The following is a 21,390-nucleotide window of genomic DNA, read 5'->3' on the forward strand; positions in this document are numbered from 1 at the left end:
CATTGTGAATGATCAGGAGTGATCCTGAGTTGTGAAACAGCTCTCCACTCCAAATTGTAGCTGAGATCCTGTAACAGGGTAAGTTCACACGGACGGATTTTTTTGAGAGTTTTCCGCTGCGTATTTGAAAGTGGGCAGGCTCTTCTCGGCTGTCCGCAGCAGATTTTCCGCGGTGGAATTTACGCTGCGGAAAATTCGCTGCAGTCCCTACGGTTTGCGGCGGGTTTCCGCAGCTTGAAGAGCCCGCCCCCTTTCACATACGCAGCGGAAAACCCGCAAAAAAATCCACCCCGTGTGCACGTACTTAGACAGTAGTGTTGCTCACGAATATTCGCAATGCGAATTTTATTCGCGAATATTCGCGAATATAGCACTATATATTTGTAATTACGAATATTCGTTTTTTTTTTTTTTTTTTTTCACAGTACACATCACAGTGATCATCCCTCTCTGCTTCCAGCTTGTGTGGTGTAAAGAAGGCTCTAATACTACTGTGCAAATTTTCGCATATGAGAAAATGTGCATATGCTAATTTTCGCATATGCGAATTTTCGCTTGTGCTAATTTTGTGTATGCTAATTTTCGCATATGTTAATTTTCGCTTATGCGAAAATAAAACATGAATATTACGAATATGCGAATATTCGCAAATATATGACAAATATTCGTCCATGTATTCGCGAATATTCGCGAATTCGAATATGGCCTATGCCGCTCAACACTATTAGACAGTTGCATGACATCACTAGACAGTGCCTTGTGCAAAGACTGCACCCTCCAGAATGCATTTACCTACAGGAAGCTCTGGTTAGACAGGGGGACAGTAGGGAATGCTAGAAGGTTTGGTTTATGAAACCATTGAAATTGAGAATGAAATGAGCTCTGCACTATATCACACAAATTGTTACTCAGAATCACCATCAAAGTGAGGTTAGATTCACACTGCAGTGTCCCCATCTGACATGTACACCAGGGGCAGGCCATCCCTATGGATTTGTTCAACCTGTGGCTATGACTGATCCTAATTAGTGTGGCAATATATGTTTTATCACAGGATCCAGCTGAATGGAATAGCACTATTCCATCCAGAAAAGTATATGATGTATACATTCCAAATGGAGGCCAAAATTACACTTTTTTTTTAAATAACTATTTATTTAGAAGATTTTCAATTTTTTAAAATTACACATTTTTTAAAGAGGTGTCGTGTTCGGGTACAGATCACATGATATGCACAGGTAACCACCTACCAATGGGCTTTAGTCCAGCCCTCTGATATATAAGGGGCTGTAGTCTCCACATTAGCTTTTCTTTTCTCTTTCCCTTGATTCTTGGAGAAGAAAGCAAGCACAAGTCCTGTACAAGTTCAGTTCAGCTAGGCCAAAGCCTACAAGTCTGCAGCCACATCTAATCTGTAAGTCTCCCCTATGTCTACAAGTCAAGTCTCTACTGTCCCTACCAAAAGTCATAACAGTAGCACAGTGGCCTGCATCATCATTATTATCACTACAAGTCCAAGCAAGCCTGAGAGGTTCCCTGTGTCCCGGTCCCCTCTGTGGAAGTTGGCTATCTGTAAGAACTGTTATATTGCCTTTTTTACAGTAAAGTTCCAGTTGCATCAAAACCTGCTTTGGACTCTCATTTAATATATGCCGTTTGGGTTGGTTCTCGGCGGTGCCCTACACCATACAACCACATCCTGGCGTCACAAACACTAGGTATTAACAACACCTTGCCCCAGGGGTTAATACCATCTGGCCCCACCCCCTACACCGCTACACCCCGTGGTCCCGTCATACACCGGTGGTCCACCACAGAGGTTAATCTGGATCTATGAAATTGTGTAACGCAGGCGCCTGGCCTTTTTTGGTGCATGTGTTAAATGAATCCTTATACCTCCCCTTTTCCTACTTCCAAAACAACAACTCAAAGGAAATTTGACATTAGACAAATACCTATTGTTTGAATCAAGTTTTTGTGTTAAACATATTTTTCAAGTATTTTTGGTGATGCTTTTTCTAATTTTCCATTTTACTATCATTTTACATCTATGATATGGAATAATTCTGGAATCTTGCAGTTTTCAGTGTGGGCACTAGGCCTTATATGAAGCTGAGTCTTCCTGTTCTGTACAGATCACTTTCCGTCTGTCTCCTCCTTATTGTAGGCAGGATTATAATGAAAGGTGACACCGGTGTATAGATAACAAAACACCATTGCTGATGTTCAGAGCTCGGCTTCCCCACAGCGCATGCCTTGAAACCTTCTATGACAGAAGCATTGTTGACTATTAACCCAATCAGCTGACATCCCGAAATGTAAGCTTAAAACTATTGATATAGCTGTAAAGTAACGACAGAGCATTGTATGGCCGTGTGAAATCACTAGATATAGTAGTTAGATTTATAGGAGATTGGCTACTGATTGAAGATGTTAGATGCTAGCTCTACAACGGTCAACCATAAAGCATCCAACCTTGATGAGGTAAAGAGGTATCCGTTAATCCCTCCGAATGTGGACAGCGCTACTGAAACAGGCATGATCCAGGAAAAATATCCCAGCAACTTTTCACCAAAAGTCTAAAGCAACAGAAGGGGGAAGAGGCTGAAAACACATGAAGAGGAACATAGCGCAGATTGGCCAAATATGGATTATGAAGGAGCTACTTACAACTGCCACCGCATTGGATGACATCAGTTCTTCTGGTGTCATAGCTGTGAAATAAGCTATGTTGGTGAATGTGTAGACAAACGTAACCAGCGGGATGGAGATGAATATGGCACGAGGTAGATTCCTGAAAGATATAATAGCATACATTGGTCCCGATTTATCAATCTGCCTGAAACCAAAACTGTCTGGAAAAAAGCTAAGCTTTGATTGGTTGGTATGAGCAAAACAAGACAGATTTGTTTCAGGCAGATTGATAAATCCGGGCTATTGTTTACATTTGTTTTGGACTTTTCCTTTTTGTGTTGCATTATGACAACTTTGCTGCTTTATATGCAGACTTATGCAAATCCACAAATAGCAACTGAATGACAAATGCGGCTATGTATCATAGTGCTGTTTCAACAATTCTTGGTTTTGTCTGGTTAAAGGGGTTTGCTTAGTTTAAATAATTCCACCCCCTCTCCCTTATAATAAATTAGGTATTATATATTGCCCATCAAAATCAATGGATAGCCTATGTCTGAGCTGCTTAAAGAGGTACTCCGGTGGAAAACTTTATTTTTTTTTTATTTTTTTTTATCGACTGGTGCCAGAAAGTTAAACAGATTTGTAAATTACTTCTATTAAAAATCTTAATCCTTCCAGTACTTATTAGCTGCTGAATACTACAGAAGAAATTATTTTCTTTTTGGAACACAGTGCTCTCTGCTGACATCATGACCACAGTGCTCTCTGCTGACATCATGACCACAGTGCTCTCTGCTGACATCTCTGTCCATTTTAATAACTGGCCAGAGCAGCATATGTTTGCTATGAGGATTTTCTCCTACTCTGGACAGTTCCTAAAATGGACAGAGATGTCAGCAGAGAGCACTGTGGTCATGATGTCAGCAGAGAGCTCTGTGTTCCAAAAAAAAAAAAGAATTTCCTCTGTTGTATTCAGAAGCTAATAAGTACTGGAAGGATTACAACATTTTTAATAGAAGTAATTTACAAATCTGTTTAACTTTCTGGCATCAGATGATTAAAAAAAAAAGTTTTCCACAGGAGTACCCCTTTAAACTGTGTGGTAGGCTTAATTGGTGAGGAACTAATCAATTGTTAGGAAGGCACACCTGGAGAGGCAGTTTTGACAAAAGTGTTCGTATGCTGCCAAGGCATTTCCCAGAATGCACCAGTCCCACAATGGCAACATAAAGAACTCCTTTAGTTTTTTTTGTTAAAATACTGCTGAACCCAGAACACAAATGAACGTACATTAAGATCAGTTTTTAATTTTGGCCTTAACTTTTTCCATTGTGGGGCTGATGTCAGCATAGGAACACACCTCTAATGGTCACATGCACCAACAGGGCTCCCCATGTAAGCCTCTGTTACCTCCTTACAGTAGCATGGGACTCAAAGCTGAAAGTGCACAGAAATGTTCAGTTGGCACAGAAAATACAGATTGGCAGAAAATATTAAATTTGTTTTCAGCAATAAATGTATTTTTCAGCATTAACACAGCAAAACAACAGTTAGGGAGAAGGCTCCCCAAACACCCCAATTTTCAAGTCAGTGCTAGTGGGCAACAGCATGATTCACAAGAAAACATTCCTCCTCCTTATGGTGGAATCAAGTTACCCTGAGCTGTAGATTCTGTTATGAAAATTTTTGATGTTGTAAATTTAAAGAAAAAGTCCAAGTTTTTGTAAAAACAAACAAACACTGAGACCATGTAGGTCAATACATAATATGGCCTGTAATTCTAATTCTATATTCTACTGTACAGAGTATCAACCGTTTTGTGTGTGATATGCTGCTGTTCCAGTTGTGCCTGGTTACTGCTACTCACCAATTCTTGGTAATAAGTGCCTGCTCAGTGAGTTACTGGCCGCAGAGGCAGGCAGTGATTGGCAGTGATTGGCTAAGTGGACACTTCGTTTTGTTGAAGGAAGGCCAGGAAGAGGTAGGCCGCAGGAACCAGTCAACATTGAAACAGCAGAGGTTGGGGAACTTTTGCAGAGAGTTCTACAATTTTGTTTTCCAGCATAGCCTGACAACTAATAAAAATATTTAAAGAAAAACTGGTTACAGATCGTTTAATCTTTTCATGCCTCTATATGAACCACTGAGCATTTGGGCCTTTTTTCAATGGGTTCATTGTGCTAATTTGTAATGCAAGAAACGAGTGGTTGTAGGTTCCTGCTTTCACGGTTTACTAGCATAACACATTGCAGAGTATAAAACAAAGCTTTTTTTTTTAACAGTTTTTTAGCAAACTTTTTCAACTAACAGTATAAGACAGCAACAACAGTACCAAAAAGTAAGAAACATCCCTTCACAACATGACATCATCTAAAGTTTAGATCTAGCAATAGGAAACCGTCAGCCGTTTCATACTAGAAGTAAAGTTTGATCTAATTTATTGGGTCATAAATGATGGATACAATGATAATTAGTGTTGCTCGCGAATATTCTCAATGCCAATTTTATTCGCGAATATCGCATATTCGCAAATATTTGCGAATATAGCACTATATATTCGCAATTACGAATATTCGTTTTAAATTTTTTTTTTTTCACAGTACACATCACAGGGATCACCCCTCTCTGGTTCCAGCTTGTGTGGTGTAAAGAAGGCTCTAATACTACTGTGTCAGACTGGCGTGCAAATTTTCGGATATGCACATTTTCGCATATGTGAACATAAAACGTGAATATTACGAATATGCAAATTTAGCGAATAAATGACAAATATTCGTCCATATATTCGCAAAATATCGCGAATTTGAATATGGCCTATGCCGCTCAACACTAATGATAATCATATAAAAGTGGGGGAGGAGAGGGGGAAAGGTGGGTGTCTTAGATAAGAGTGGATGGTATGGCTCCTCATTTTTTCAGTTACCAAGTGGTTAAAGGGGTATTCCGGGATCTAACATTTTATCCCCTATCCAAAGGATAGGGGATAAGATGTCTGATCGTGGGAGCCCGCCGCTGGGACCCCGCGATCTCCCTGCAGCACCCGCATTGTATGCGGTGCTGTGTCTCCAGTTTCGGAAACCTCCGGTTTCTGGGACTGGAGATGTGACATAACGCCACGCCCCCCCTCATGATCTCACACCACACCCGCTCCATTCATATCTATGGGAGGGGTCGTAATGGCTGTTACACCCCCTCCCATAGACATGAATGGTGGGGGCGTGGCATGATGTCACAAGGGGGCGTGGTGTTACGTCACGTCTCCAGTCCCGGAAGCCGGGGGTTTCCGAAATTGGAGACTGCAGAGGATCAGACATCTTATGCCCTATACTGTGGATTGGGGATAAAATGTTAGATCCTGGAATATTCCTTTTAAATGAAAGGGACTTTGGAAGAGTGCTACTAAAGCTTTCCCAGTTTTTAAAAAATTGTCCAGTTTTATTTTCTGTACGAATGGAGTTTTCCACAAAATCTATGCAAAATAAAAATAGAAATTTTTTAAGAAATATCTTTTAAAGTCATATGTGGGGAGATGTCTACTCCTGCAACATAGCGCAAAAGTTTCCTGCTACTAGCTGTACATTTATATTTTTTTGGATCATTGCAACCAAAAAGGGCCCACATTGAGTCTCTGGGTGTAAAATGAGTCAAATGAGACCCAGTAAATGTATATACCATCTGCCAGTACCTGTAATATGCTGGAACAAGACCACAAACTATGGTAAATATTCTCATGGGATTTGCCATGTTTTGGACAATCAGAAGAATATATAATGTGTCAGGTGCGGACACAGACAGCAGAGGGCCCCTGTGCAAAGAATGTGCCTGCCCCCCAAACGTCAATTATTCAGGAACTTTATATGTCACTTACTCAGAGGGGCCCCCACCCATATCAGTTGCTCAGGAGGACCCCTAATATCACTTGTTCATTATTAAGGCCCCCATATGCCGCAGCTCATTCAGGCCCCCCACATTAGGTAGCATAGTTTCCCCACGTTAGGTAGTATAGTTTCCTCACATTAGGTAACATAGTCTTCCCACATTAGGTAGCATAGTTTCCCCACATTAGGTAGCATAGTTTCCCCACATTAGGTAGCATGGTTTCCCCACATTAGGTAGCATAGTTTGCCCACATTAGGTAGCAGTTTGCCCACAATAGGTAGCATAGTTTCCCCACATTAGGTAGCAGTTTCCCCACATTGGGTAGCATAGATTCCCCACATTGGGTAGCAGTTTCCCCATAATAGGTAGCAGTTTTCCCACATTAGGTAGCATAGATTCCCCACATTAGGTAGCAGTTTCCCCACATTGGGTAGCATAGATTCCCCACATTAGGTAGCAGTTTCCCCACATTAGGTAGCATAGATTCCCCACATTAGGTAGCAGTTTCCCCATATTAGGTAGCATATCCCCCCCAACACATACACACATAGACACACTTACCTGGCCTGCGCAGCACTTCTCCTCTCCGGCAGCGGCCTGATGAGTGATGTCACTGACACTATTATGCAACACGGATGCTTTAGAACAGTGAGCAGCGGCGGCGCAGTGCCACTGCTCACATGTGTGTCATGTGTGTTTCAAAGGGTGGCGGGCCACCTCACACGCTGGGGCTGCACAGCTGAACCGGCTGCACAGATGATATGTCCGCCACTGTAGTGTATTATAAATAATGAGTTAGATTTAATAATCAACCTACTGGTCTAGTGTGTGTATGTGTGTGTGTGTGTGTGTAACGCAGCCACACCACCTTTCTATATCTGCTCTTCATCATTTTGTTGTTTGCATGAGACAACTAAATTTACTAGTATTAGTATTTCTAGTAAATACACCAAGGAGACCAAAAGTTTGAGGTTTTAAATCCATTATAGCATTTTAATAAAAATTACATCTTACTAAACACCTTAGCAGGGTTTTAGTGATCACCTAAGTTGATCAATTATTTCAATTATTGTATATAGGAATATTCTTTTGAAAACCCATCTGGGCTAGGTGTCTTGTAAGCATGTGTTTGATTAATGCTCAATGGTCACTTCTTTATGAGAAATATCTTGCTCTAGAAACGGCCCGTCACTTACCTCGTCCCGCTCCTGCAGCTCTCTCACTCTCTCAGCTCTGGCGTGTCCCTTACGGCGCACGAGCGCCGGAGCTTTGAAATTTAAAGAGCCAGTACGCCCAGAATTAGTAAAAGCACCTGACAGCACATTATAAGTTGTTGCACCTCCCACACACCCCTGCCGGATCTTCAGTAGTGTTGCTCACGAATATTCGCAATTCGAATATTATTCGCGAATATCGCATATTCGCGAATTCGCGAATTTCGCGAATATAGCGCTATATATTCGTAATTACGAATATTCGTTTTTTTTTTTTTTTTTTTTTTTTTTTCACAGTACACATCACAGTGATCATCCCTCTCTGCTTCCAGCTTGTGTGGTGTAAAGAAGGCTCTAATACTACTGTGTGAGACTGGCGCGCGAAAATTCGCATATGCGAAAATTAGCATATGCGAAAATTAGCACATGCGAATTTTCACATATGCGAATTTTCGCGTATGTAAATTTTGTATATGCTAATATGCACATATGATAGTTTTCGCATACGCGAATGTTCGCATATGCAAAAATAAAACGGGAATATAACGAATATGCGAATATTCGCGAATATATGACGAATATTCGTCCATATATTCGCGAATATTCGCGAATTCGAATATGGCCTATGCCGCTCAACACTAATCTTCAGTGCCTATTGCCTGAGAGAAAGCGTTCCCCATTGCCTGCCTCCCATGTATCCAGACCTTCCTGCTACGTTTTTTGACTACGAACCTTTGCCGCCTGCCTTGACCTTTTGCTACATTGACTATGCTACAGCCTCCTCCTTAGGTACCTGTGTGGTCGCTACAGCCTCCTCCTTCGGTACCTGTGTGGTCGAGCCGTGTCGAGGGGAGCGACCTGGGAGCCGCCTGCCGCAGCAAGCCCATCCTGCCTTGCGGTGGGCTCTGGTGAAGACCAGTGGCACCTTAGACTCCGCTCCCCGATACGGTCCGAGTCATCAGGCACCCAGGTAGAGGATCCACATCCAGTTGCATTACATCCCCTATCCTTTGGATAGGTGATAAGATGTATTAGGGCCTGAGTACCCCTTTAGGGTGTGTTCACAAGTACGTATTTTCTGCTGCAGATTTTGCTATCCATTGAAGTCAATGGGCAGAATAATCTGCAGCAGCAGATCTGTAGCAAAAATACGCATGTGTGAACATTAGGCTAGGTTTCCACACAGGTTCATTCTGGCGTTGTTTTGAAAAACTGCCACTGCAGTGTTTGAGCCAAAGTTAGAAGTGGATCCAGCAGCAAGGAGAAGTACTTCTTTTACAGTTCCTATTCCTTTTGAATACACTTCTGGCTTTGGCTCAAAAACTGCAGTGACGGTTTTCCCAAAAAAATGCCAGAAAAAACCTGTAGAAACCTAGCCTTAAGGTTACTAGCAATTATGAGATAAATCAAGTCTATTGGGAGGATAAAAGAAAGTAGAGAAGATCAAATATCTGTGTAAGGGGCCTTAGGCACATATATGTTGAGTAGAAAGAGTGTAGAAGTTTCCACTTGTTTTTTTTTCTGGCAGTTTTTGGAAAACTACCACTGCAGTCTTTGAGCCAAAGTCAGACGTGGATCCATACGGGAGGAGAAGTGTTAGTCCTTCCTTTATATGTCCTTTTCCTTTTGAATAAATTTTTTGGTTTAGCTCAAAAACTGCAGTGGCCGATATCCAAAGCAACGCCAGAATGAACCTGTGTGGAGACCTAGCCTTAGGGTACGTTCACACGTGTGTATTTTTGCTGCAGATCTGCTGTAGATTTGCTGCTGCTGATTTTTCTGCCCATTGACGCCAGAAAAAAAAAACAAGTGGAAACTTAGCCTTAGGCTAGGTTCACACTACGGAATTTCCGACTGCAATTCCGCTTTGAAATTGCAGGCGGAAATTCCGCTTGCTAAAATGTATAGTGCAGTGAATGGGTTTCCGTTCACAAATTCACACTTCGGAATTTGTGAAGTGGAATTTGTGAACGGAAAATCCGCTTGAAAATTTCCACCTGAAGAATGGCGTTGCTTAATCTTCAGGCGGAGATACTCGCGGAACACATTGCAGTCTATTGGAGACTGCAGTATCCGCACGGTCCTAGCGCCGACTGATTCAGTCAGCACTGGCCGCACCCGGAATCTCCGGGTGGAAATTTTCTGCCCGGAGATTCCACAGTGTGAACCTAGCCTTAGGGTCATCATAGGTGGCAGATGGAACATAGCAGATTTATACGAGTAAGAATAGCAAGACCTTTGGATTTAGATTTAGTCAGAATAACATTGGTCCAGCAAGGGGGCTCTAAGCGTGGTCATGTCATCAACCAGCCAGCTAGTATTTTAAAGGAAAAGGATGTCTGGAGAAATTTTTTAAATAGGTCAAGACCTTTTTAAGCTTAATGGCTGAATTGAAACCCACCATGTTCCATGACACCAATATTTAAACAGGTGGAGTAGTCAGATGTCAAAGAAGATACACTTAGCTGGGTATAAATACAGTTTAAAAAGAAAAAAGTCGTAAAGCAGTTTGGGAACAAAACCAATCGAGCTGTCCCTCAGATGATCGATTTGGGCCTGAGTAGGATCATCAAAAACTTATCAGTAGGGACCTTCAGGCAGGCTGGGTAAAGAATTTACTGGGACCAATATTGTTTAATATCTTCATTAATGATATTACAGAAGGTCTCGATGGTAAAGTATGTATTTTTGCTGATGACACAAAGATATGTAACAGGGTTGATGTTCCTGGAGGAATACGCCAAATGGAAAAGGATTTAGGCAAACTAGAAGAATGGTCAGAACTCTGGCAACTGAAATTTAATGTGTATAAGTGCACGATAATGCACCTGGGGCGTAAAAACCCTCTGGCAGAATATTGATTATTTGACACAGCCCTGACCTCAGTATCTGAGGAAAGGGATTTAGGAGTAATTATTTCAGAAGACTTAAAGGTAGGAAGAAAATGTAATAGAGCAGCAGGAAACACTAGCAGAATGCTTGGATGTATAGGGAGAGGTATAAGCAGTAGAAAGAGAGAAGTGCTCATGCCGCTGTACAGAACACTGGTGAGACCTCATTTGGAGTATTGTGCGCAGCACTGGAGGCCATATCTCCAGAAGGATATAGATACTCTAGAGCAGTGCTTCTCAATTATTTTCTGTCAGGCCCCCCCTAGGAAGAAGAAAACATTTCGCTCCCCCCCGCGTGACTGTAAATAGTATCATTTGTCTATAAAATTGTTATAAGTACACCTACATAACACTGGATCCTTATTAACGTATATGAGGCTCTGTACACTGACAACAAGCAGGGCTCTGTACACTGAGGACAAGCAGGGCTCTGTACACTGACAACAAGCAGGGCTCTGTACACTGACAACAAGCGGTGCTCTGTACACTGACAACAAGCAGGGCTCTGTACACTGACAACAAGCGGGGCTCTGTACACTGACAACAAGTGGGGCTCTGTACACTGACAACAAGCGGGGCTCTGTACACTGACAACAAGCGGGGCTCTGTACACTGACAACAAGCGGGGCTCTGTACACTGACAACAAGCGGGGCTCTGTACACTAACAACAAGCAGGGCTCTGTACACTAACAACAAGCAGGGCTCTGTACACTGACAACATGCAGGGCTCTGTACACTGACAACAAGCGGGGCTCTGTACACTGACAACAAGCGGGGCTCTGTACACTGACAACAAGCGGGGCTCTGTACACTGACAACAAGCGGTGCTCTGTACACTGACAACAAGCAGGGCTCTGTACACTGACAACAAGCGGGGCTCTGTACACTGACAACAAGCGGGGCTCTGTACACTGACAACAAGCGGGGCTCTGTACACTGACAACAAGCAGGGCTCTGTACACTGACAACAAGCGGGGCTCTGTACACTGACAACAAGCGGGGCTCTGTACACTGACAACAAGCGGGGCTCTGTACACTGACAACAAGCGGGGCTCTGTACACTGACAACAAGCAGGGCTCTGTACACTAACAACAAGCAGGACTCTGTACACTGACAACATGCAGGGCTCTGTACACTGACAACAAGCGGGGCTCTGTACACTGACAACAAGCGGGGCTCTGTACACTGACAACAAGCGGGGCTCTGTACACTGACAACAAGCGGGGCTCTGTACACTGACAACAAGCAGGGCTCTGTACACTGAGGACAAGCAGGGCTCTGTACACTGACAACAAGCAGGGCTCTGTACACTGACAACAAGCGGGGCTCTGTACACTGACAACAAGCAGGGCTCTGTACACTGACAACAAGCGGGGCTCTGTACACTGACAACAAGCGGGGCTCTGTACACTGACAACAAGCGGGGCTCTGTACACTGACAACAAGCGGGGCTCTGTACACTGACAACAAGCGGGGCTCTGTACACTGACAACAAGCAGGGCTCTGTACACTGACAACAAGCGGGGCTCTGTACACTGACAACAAGCGGGGCTCTGTACACTGACAACAAGCGGGGCTCTGTACACTGACAACAAGCGGGGCTCTGTACACTGACAACAAGCGGGGCTCTGTACACTAACAACAAGCAGGGCTCTGTACACTGACAACATGCAGGGCTCTGTACACTGACAACAAGCGGGGCTCTGTACACTGACAACAAGCGGGGCTCTGTACACTGACAACAAGCGGGGCTCTGTACACTGACAACAAGCAGGGCTCTGTACACTGACAACAAGCGGGGCTCTGTACACTGACAACAAGCGGGGCTCTGTACACTGACAACAAGCAGGGCTCTGTACACTGACAACAAGCAGGGCTCTTTACATGGAGGACAAGCAGGGATCTGTACCTGACGACAAGCAGGGCCTGTACGAGAGAGAGAGCAGGGTGGCGGGGCACTGTTAGGTGGCACAGTGAACTTCGACATGGTGGGCTGCTGCGCTTACCCCGGTGATGTGATCTCACGTCTGAACGTAGCAGCGCGCCACGCTGGAGTTCAAAGCGCCTCTCCCAGGCAGCCACACTGTCAACCCAGGGCCGTAAGTAAGAGCCAGCCGTAGGTTGCTAGGCAACCGACGCCGTGAAGGACGCCGCTTGCGAGTGAGTCGGGCCCCCCTTTATGGAGCCTCACTATTTGAGAAGCACTGCTCTAGAGAGAGTTCAGAGAAGAACTACTAAACTAGTACATGGATTGCAGGATAAAACTTACCAGGAAAGGTTAAAGGACCTTAACATGTATAGCTTGGAAGAAAGAAGAGACAGAGGGGATATGATAGAGACTTTTAAATACATAAAGGGAATCAACACCGTAAAGGAGGAGAGCATATTTAGAAGAAGAAAAACTACCACAAGAGGACTTAGTTTTAAATTAGAGGGACAAAGGTTTAAAAGTAATATCAGGAAGTATTACTTTACTGAGAGAGTAGTGGATGCATGGAATAGCCTTCATTCAGAAGTGGTCGCTGCAAATACAGTGAAGGAGTTTAAGCATGCATGGGATAAGCATAAAGCTATCCTTCATATAAGATAGGGCCAGGTACTATTGATAGGAATCAGATTATTGGGCAGACTTGATGGGCCAAATGGTCTTATCTTTCAGGGTGTGTTTACGTTAGAGGGGTAATGAGCAGTAGCAGTGAAAAAGGAATCCGATCCTGGCGCTCACCCGTGCGGCAGCTGAGGAAATTATGTCAGGAGCCGTATGGAAGTAAAAGATACACTTTATTTGGAATAAAGCGGGGACTACGCGTTGTGAGGGGACACGCTCCCCTCTTCCCCAGGTCCAGTCGTAAGGGCTATAGGGTAGGGCTTGTGTTTTAAAGGTAAAAAGCCTGCAAAAATAGGTGCTCGTAATCACAAAATGCACAATAATGCAAAAAATAGCAGACAAATACATATATAATATATAAGGATCGTAAGCGATACAAACATGTGGGGCACAGAATGTTACAAAGGCCCCGTTCGGGAAACAAAATAGGATACATTCTATACTTTGTATATTTTCATGCACCGCATACTGGGCAGTGGTGCTGTACGACAGTGTACACAGGAGATCCCAGTGGTATGAGGCCTTGGACAGATGGCGTGCTGCACCGCTGTTCAGGCACGGCAGGGACAAACCTCTGGATGGGAGACATAGGAGCCGGCAATCCAAGCCCCCCTATTTAATCCAGATAATTTAAGGTGGGTGCGTAGTTTTAGCAAAGGATAGGCTGGCAGATATAAGGAGAGTAATAATGTCTGTAGCTGGATATTAGCAGATGAGCTCAGTTGCCTCGTTCAAACCCCTGGGGTGAAGTGTCTGGAGGGAGTAAATCCAGAACATTTCTTTTTTTATTCAGTATCGCAGACCTGTTGTCCGCACCAGTGGGGATCTGCTCAATTGGTATGATGGTAATTGGGTTAGGGATGTCCTTGTGATGGATACTGACATGTCTGGATAAGCTGTGGAGGAGAAAACCTTTTCTTATATTTGTCCTGTGCTGGTTCAAGCGTATGTGTAGGGGTTGTGTGGTCCGGCCAATGTATTGCTTGCCACACATACAATTTATCAAGTAGACCACGTAAGATGATTGACAGGTCATGCGGGATTTAAGGTGGAACGTGGCACCTGTGGCTGTGCTCATAATGGTTGATTGCTTATGGCAGATGGTAGTGCAGCATAAACTAGGGGGGTAGTTAGGGGGGTAGGCTTACTGCGCCAGAAGAGGTGGATTGCCCATGACAGTCCTCACGCCTCGTATTCTGGTTGACTTGGGATATAAGTACGGAGGACTTTCATTTTACGATTATCATCATTCCTTTTCCGCCAAGGCCGCTGCCACTTTGTTCCAGTTCCAGCAGACTACTAAATTGGGCGGTCCTGGACACAGAGCTGTTCTGCAGGCATTTCGTCGATCTTAGGGCACCACTTTGTGCTGTTTGTCAGTCATCTACCCACGCCGCCAACTGGTGCCCTAACACCGAAGCCAGCACATCTGCGGCTGAAGGCAGCTCTGCTCCTAAGTCACTTCCAGGATCGACAGTAGATAAGCTTGGCAGACCGGTGCATTACATGGGGAACGCACAAATTTGCAATAATTTTAATTAGGGATGTCCTGATACCATTTTTTTAAGAACGAGTACGAGTACCGATACTTTAATTCTGGTACTCGCCGATACCAAGTATGAGTACTTTTATTTTAAAGGGAATCTGACCCCAGGGTGACCCGGTCTCTGGCGCTGCTTACTGTGCTGATATGTGGGTTCCTTGTTGTGTACAATGGAGGCGGCTGCTGTAGTATGAGCCAAGATTTCTCTCTTCTCCATTGGACAGAACAGGGAATTTGCATTGGCGGCGAAACCAATGTTTCCGGAGTGACTGGGCTGACATTCACATGGTGAGCAGCGGTAGAAACCTGGTCACCTGCACTATCTACCTATAAATTGAAGTTAGTGCAGGTGACTCTGCCGTAAGATTGCCTTTAATAGTAGGTAGTATCCACTTGTAGGTAGTATAGATAGTTGCAAACATTAGCAGCAGCCCCCCTGTAGACCGCAGCCCCCCTGTAGACCACAACCCCCCCTTGTAGACAAGGCACCCCCTTGTAGACAGCACCCCCTCTTGTCCCCCCTGTAGACAGCGCCCCCCGTGTCCCCCTTGTAGACAACAGCCCCCCCTGTAGACAGCCCCCCCTCTTGCCCCCCTTGTAGACAACAGGCCCCCCCTTGTAGACAGCGCCCCCCGTGTCCGCCCCCCTCCTTGTAGACATTGGGTCCCCTCCTTGTAGACAGGGAGCAGGGTCCCCCCTTGTAGGGAGCAGGCCAGCCCCTTATAAACAGCAAGCCACCCCCCCTTATAGACAGCAGCCCCCCCTTATAGACAGCAGCCCCCCCCTTATAGACAGCAGCCCTTATAGACAGCAGCCCCCCTTATAAACAGCAGCCCCCCTTATAGACAGCAGCCCCCCCTTATAGACAGCAGCCCCCCCGCTTATAGACAGCAGCCCTTCCCCTTTATAGACAGCAGCCCCCCTTATAGACAGCAGCCCCCCCTTTATAGACATCAGCCCCCTTATATAGACAGCAGCCCTTCCCCTTTATAGACAGCAGCCCCCCCTTATAGACAGCAGCCCCCCTTATAGACAGCAGCCCCCTTATAGACAGCAGCCCTCCCTTATAGACAGCAGCCCCCCCTTATATAGACAGCAGCCCCCTCTTATAGACAGCAGCCCCCCCCTTATAGACAGCAGCCCCTCTTTTATAGACAGCAGCCCCCCCTTATAGACAGCAGCCCCCTTATAGACAGCAGCCCCCCCTTATAGACAGCAGCCCCCCCTTATAGACAGCACCCCCCCTTATAGACAGCAGGCCCCCCCTTTATAGACAGCAGGCCCCCCTTATAGATAGCAGCCCCCCCTTATAGACAGCAGCCCTCCCTTTAAAGAAAGCAGCCCCCCTTATATAGACAGCAGCCCCCACTTATATAGACAGCACTCACCTGCGGTGTTGTCACTCCGCTGTCCCGTTCTCCCGATCGTATCATTGCGTCCTACGGAGGAGCATGTGACATACACGTCACTCTGCTTCCTCCGTAGCATTACGCTGGGCACAGGGGAGGAGGAGTGATGTGTGTGTCACATGCTCCTCCATAGGATGCAATGATTGCGATCGGGAGAATGGGACAGCTGAGTACGGGACAGCGCCACACAGCAGCAGGTATCAGACATGGTATCGGGGACATTAAAGGAGTCCCCGATACCATGCAAATGCCGAGTATTGGCCCTGATACCGATACTAGTATCGGTATCGGGACATCCCTAGTTTTAATCATTCATCCTGCAGATTTAGCCAGTGCCGGTTGCTGCATGTTTGTAGTATCTGTCATAGAGCACGCCCCAAAACTCAGTGCCCTAAAGACGGGGTCAATGCTCAGGTTCTTAGGGCCTATCTGCATGGCCATCCAGATTTGGTGGAATTTTTTTGCAGGGGGTTCATGAAGGGTTTTCATACTGGCCTAGTCAGCCTTCCGGAAGAGACGTTTGAGTGTCAGAATCTACAATCAGCATCCAGAAACCCGGAAGTAGTTGCTGAGTTGTTCAGGAATGAAATCGCCAAAGGTTTTGTAATTGGCCCTTTTCCTAGGGCTCCTTTCAACCAGTGGAGGATCAGCCCCATTGGTGTAGCTTGTGGGAAGTTTTCCAATAAATACTGTCTGCTATATGATTTGTCCGCTCCCCATTCTTTAGGCACTCCCAGCATCAATTTCCTTCTGAGGAATTCACAATGAAGTACACGTCCGTGGATATAGCCATCCAGCGGATCCTGAATCTTGGTCGTGGCACCTGGTTGTCAAAGGTGGATATTTCTGATGCCTTCAAGTTATTACCGATTCTCCCCGAGTTATGGCAATGGCACGGTATCAAATGGGGGGGCTATATTATTTTGCCACTTGCATCACCTTCAGTGCCAAGAGCAGCCCCCGGCTGTTTGCTACCTTTGCCTCAGCATTAGAATGGTCTTTGATCAATCATTGGTCCTGCGCCAAAGTTCTACATTATTTCTACATTATTCAGCTCATTGATGATGGACTAAATATTCACTTTTTGGGGGCCTTAAATTTGATTAATCATTCTTTAGCGCAAAACACGGCTAAATCTTACAAGGTTGCATGGAATGCTTTTCAAAAATTCTTACTCAGACATCCTTCCGCCTCCCCATTTGATATACAATACATATTAGCGTTTGTGTCATTTTGCCACTCATCACTCAAATTGTCCCATAGCTCCATCAGATTATATTTAGCCGGCATACAACACTACCGTTCCCTCAGTTTCCCTTGTCTTCCCTCCTTCCTTGGCACACACCCCATCAAGGCAGCCTTGAAGGGGATTGAGAAGTCAGAGAAGCCTAGGCCACCTTCCAGGGTCCCGGTATCCGCTGCCAATTTCCAGTTCTTCAGCAACATCCTTGACGGTGCTCCTTTCGGTCACTCTGCTAGCTTGGGCATCAAGGCGGCTATTTACTTGGCCTTCTATGACTTTCTTAGACCAAGTAAATTTACCAAGACATCTTATAAATCCAGTACACTCCAAATTAAACACTTATCACCAGCCGGGTCAGGTTTCAAACTAGTTTTAGGCCACACAAAAACACAACAACTAAAACACGTAGAAATTAACATCTATCGAACTCACAACCAGTGGTGTCCAGTTAATGTTCTCCGGCAACTATTAAAACTACTAAACAACAAATCTCCTGATTATCCGATGCTCCCTTTTCCAGTCTCTCCACTAACTACCAAGGATTTTGTGAGGCATGTCCGCATTTTAGCACGCCAAGCAGGAATGAATCCAACCACAGTGTCGGGGCATTCATTCAGGATCGGGGCTGCTTCTTCAGCTTCAAAGCACGCCATACCATTATAAAAAAGTTGGGTCACCTTGCTTTCAGAAGTATATCCCCGATCCGCAAGTAGAGATGGCTAGAGCTTTTAGCCAGTTGGCCAATGTTTAAATCATGGTTAATAAAAACATATTGCTTCTACTCTCTGGTTTTTGACCTCTTCTTTCAGACTACCTTATATGGCCTCCCAGGCACACCTCAGGCTTATTTAGTAATATTATTATTATTGCACATAATTATGTTATCTTCTTGATATGGTATTTTACCATACATCATCACATGTTAACCCGACCACAAGTGGAGGTTAGCTGAAAACAGTTAATCTAATTTGAGGGAGGGGTCATGGCATTACTTAAGCAGAGACCCCGAGGCTTGGGTCTCTGCTACAGCATCGCAGTGCACTTCTCACAATTATTGGGGTAGCCCACTTCTTTCAGGCTACCTTATACGGCCTCCCAGGCACACCTCAGGCTTATTTAGCTATATTATTATTATTGCACATAATCATTATGTTATCTTCTTGATATGGTATTTCATCATACATCATCACATGTTAACCCAACCACAATGTTAATTAAACCACACGGTCAATGGCGTACACAAAAAAAAATTCTACAGTCCAAAACTGCGTATTTTTGGTCAATTTGTATGCACTAAAAAAATTTATAAAAAGAGATGAAAAAGTCCAATCAAAACAAAAATGGTACCGCAAAAATGGTACCGATAAAAACTTCAGATCACAGCCCAAGAAATGAGCTCTCATACTGCCCCGTATGCATACTAATTTTTGTGCAAAAAGTACACATTTTTAACAGTAGTAAAACAAATTCAAACCTTTATAAGTTAGGCATCATTTTGATTGTATGGAGCTACACAATAAGGTGTCATTTTTACCGAAAGGTGCACTACATAGAAATGGTACTCCCCAAAATTAGCAAAATGGCATTTTTTTTTTATTTTGTCCCACAAATAATTTTTTGGGGGTTTTGCTGTAGATTTTCTGGTAAAACGACTGATATAATTACAAAGTAAAATTGATAGTGCTTTAAACAAGCCCCCATATGTGTCTGTAGGTGGAAAACTGAAAGCGTTATGATTTTTAAAAGGTGAGGACGAAAAAACGAAAGTGGAAAACCCCTGATCCTTAATGGGTTAAAAAAGTCAACATTTTTTTTGAGCAAAATAAGTACGGTATGTTCAAAATTGTCCTATTCTAACCCCCTATAACATATTTTTCCATATTCCATATACTTTTTGGTAGCAATTTGGGGATTTGATCTTTTTTTATGTGTATGCCGTTCCCCTTACAGAATCATTAACATTATATTCTAAAAGTTTGGACATTTTGTGGTGAGGGTGTGATGAAGGGCAGATGTTACTCTAGGGGCAGATAGCATTAAAGGGGTTATCCAGGAAAAAACTTATATATATATATGTATATATATATATATATATATATATATATATATATATATATATCAACTGGCTCTAGAAAGTTAAACAGATTTGATGGTGTTTTTCTATTAAATAATCTTAATCCTTTCAGTACTTATGAGCTGCTGAAGTTGAGTTGTTCTTTTCTGTCTAACTGCTCTCTGATGACACGTGTCTCGGGAACTGTCCAGAGTAGAAGCAAATCCCCATAGCAAACCTATTCTACTCTGTGCAGTTCCCGAGGCAAGCAGAGATGTCAGCAGAGAGCACTGTTGCCAGACAGAAGAGAACAACTTAACTTCAGCAGCTAATAATTATTAGAAGGATTAAGATTTTTTAATAGAAGTAATTTACAAATCTGTTTAACTTTCTGGAGCCAGTTGATATATATAAAAAAGTTTTTTTTCCCAGAATACCCCTTTAACCCCTTGTGTTCGTGATGCCAGGGCGTAGTTTCCTCTACACCACCCGAGGTATGGCCGCTGGTTCCTGGGCTAGGCTCGGGGCAAATAATCACTCCAATACAAAGTTACTGAACAATGGCAGCTTTACTGAGGTAGACAGATGGAATAGTCTATACAGCTCAGTTAGGCCCTAGGAGATGACCAGTGACATGGAGACTTGCGGGCTCGCTGCGACTTGTGGTGGACTTGAACTTAAAACTGCAGACCCACGCTGACTTTAGCAGATTTGACTGACTTGATAATGACTGACTAGGCTTCACCCCTGTGACTGCTTACCAGGCTTTGACGTTCACCTGAAGGGGCACTTGGTTGGTGGAAGCATGGCTGTGTGGTTAGGCCTTGGGTCTCTTCAGGACACCAGACACTCTCAGGTCTTGACTGTTCTGTACTCAGAAAATCAAAAACGGTTTTGAATGGTCAGTTCCGTAAACTGAAATAAGCAGAGGCCCAGAGTAGTGGATTGCCAGTCACGATCAATATTTTATCACAGATTCAATACTGCTCTTAAAGGAGTACTCCGCCCCTACACATCTTATCCCCTATCCAAAGGATAGGGGATAAGATGTCAGATCGCCGCAGTCCCGCTGCTGGGGAGCCCCGGGATCCCCGCTGTGGCACTGCGCTATCATTACAGCACAGAGCAAGTTCGCTCTGCACGTAATGACGGGCAATACAGGGGTCGGAGCATCGTTATGTCACGGCTCCGGTCGTCACGCCCCCTGCCATAGACTTGCATTAAGGGGACGGGCCGTGATGTCATGAGGGGCGGAGCCATGACGTCACGCTGCTCCGTCCCCTGTATCGCCCATCATTACGCACAGAGCAAACTTGCTCTGTGCTGTAATGATAGCACAGTGCCACAGTGGGGATCCCGGGGATCCCCAGCAGCGGGACCGCGGCGATCTGACATCGTATCCCCTATTCTTTGGATAGGGGATAAGATGTCTAGGGGCGGAGTACCCCTTTAAGGACAAATAAAAAATAACTTTAAATCAGTAAAGCTAAAATGGTACTACAAAAATTACAATTCACGGTCACCGACTGAAAACAATGTGTGTTCACAAATAATATGTAATGCTAGTGATAACCTAGTGGTGCTTTTCTGTACTCAGCAACAACTGAACTAACTAGCTCCTCCCTAGGTTTATAAGGGAGCAATTTGGAGGGGTCCTATAGGTCACCACACAAGTCACCTGGTCACTGACACCTTCCCTGGTTACATTTCTTAACAACAGGACTGAAAAGCATATACATCTAAAGTGAATACATTAACCATTTGTATGTACAATAAGATAACTAGAGTCCTGAGGAGTGTGGGGCCAGGGGACTAGGACTGAGCCCACCTGAAAAGGACCATAGATTGTACAGAAGGGCCACTGTCCTGGCCACCAGTTTCATCACGCGGCCATACCAAACAATAATGTGT

At 44.4% G+C, this 21,390-nt stretch overlaps 1 protein-coding gene across 7 annotated transcripts in view; it reads right to left on the reverse strand.

The window, feature by feature from the left end:
* The window catches only part of SLC7A10 (solute carrier family 7 member 10), a 196,524-nt gene that overhangs the window by 27,201 nt on the left and 147,933 nt on the right, over positions 1 to 21,390 (reverse strand). For 6 of the 7 annotated variants that reach the window (XM_056525780.1, XM_056525779.1, XM_056525783.1 and 3 more), the window contains 2 exons: positions 2,671 to 2,794; positions 2,476 to 2,579 (listed from right to left, as the gene is read on the reverse strand). The exons of the other annotated variant lie outside the window; for it this stretch is intronic. In XM_056525780.1, coding sequence (XP_056381755.1) covers positions 2,476 to 2,579; positions 2,671 to 2,794 — 228 coding nt within the window. The remainder of the gene's footprint in view (positions 1 to 2,475; positions 2,580 to 2,670; positions 2,795 to 21,390) is intronic. 7 annotated transcript variants of the gene reach the window in all.

The sequence above is a fragment of the Hyla sarda genome, chromosome 6 (assembly GCF_029499605.1).
Source record: "Hyla sarda isolate aHylSar1 chromosome 6, aHylSar1.hap1, whole genome shotgun sequence".
Classification (NCBI taxonomy): Eukaryota; Metazoa; Chordata; class Amphibia; order Anura; family Hylidae; genus Hyla; species Hyla sarda.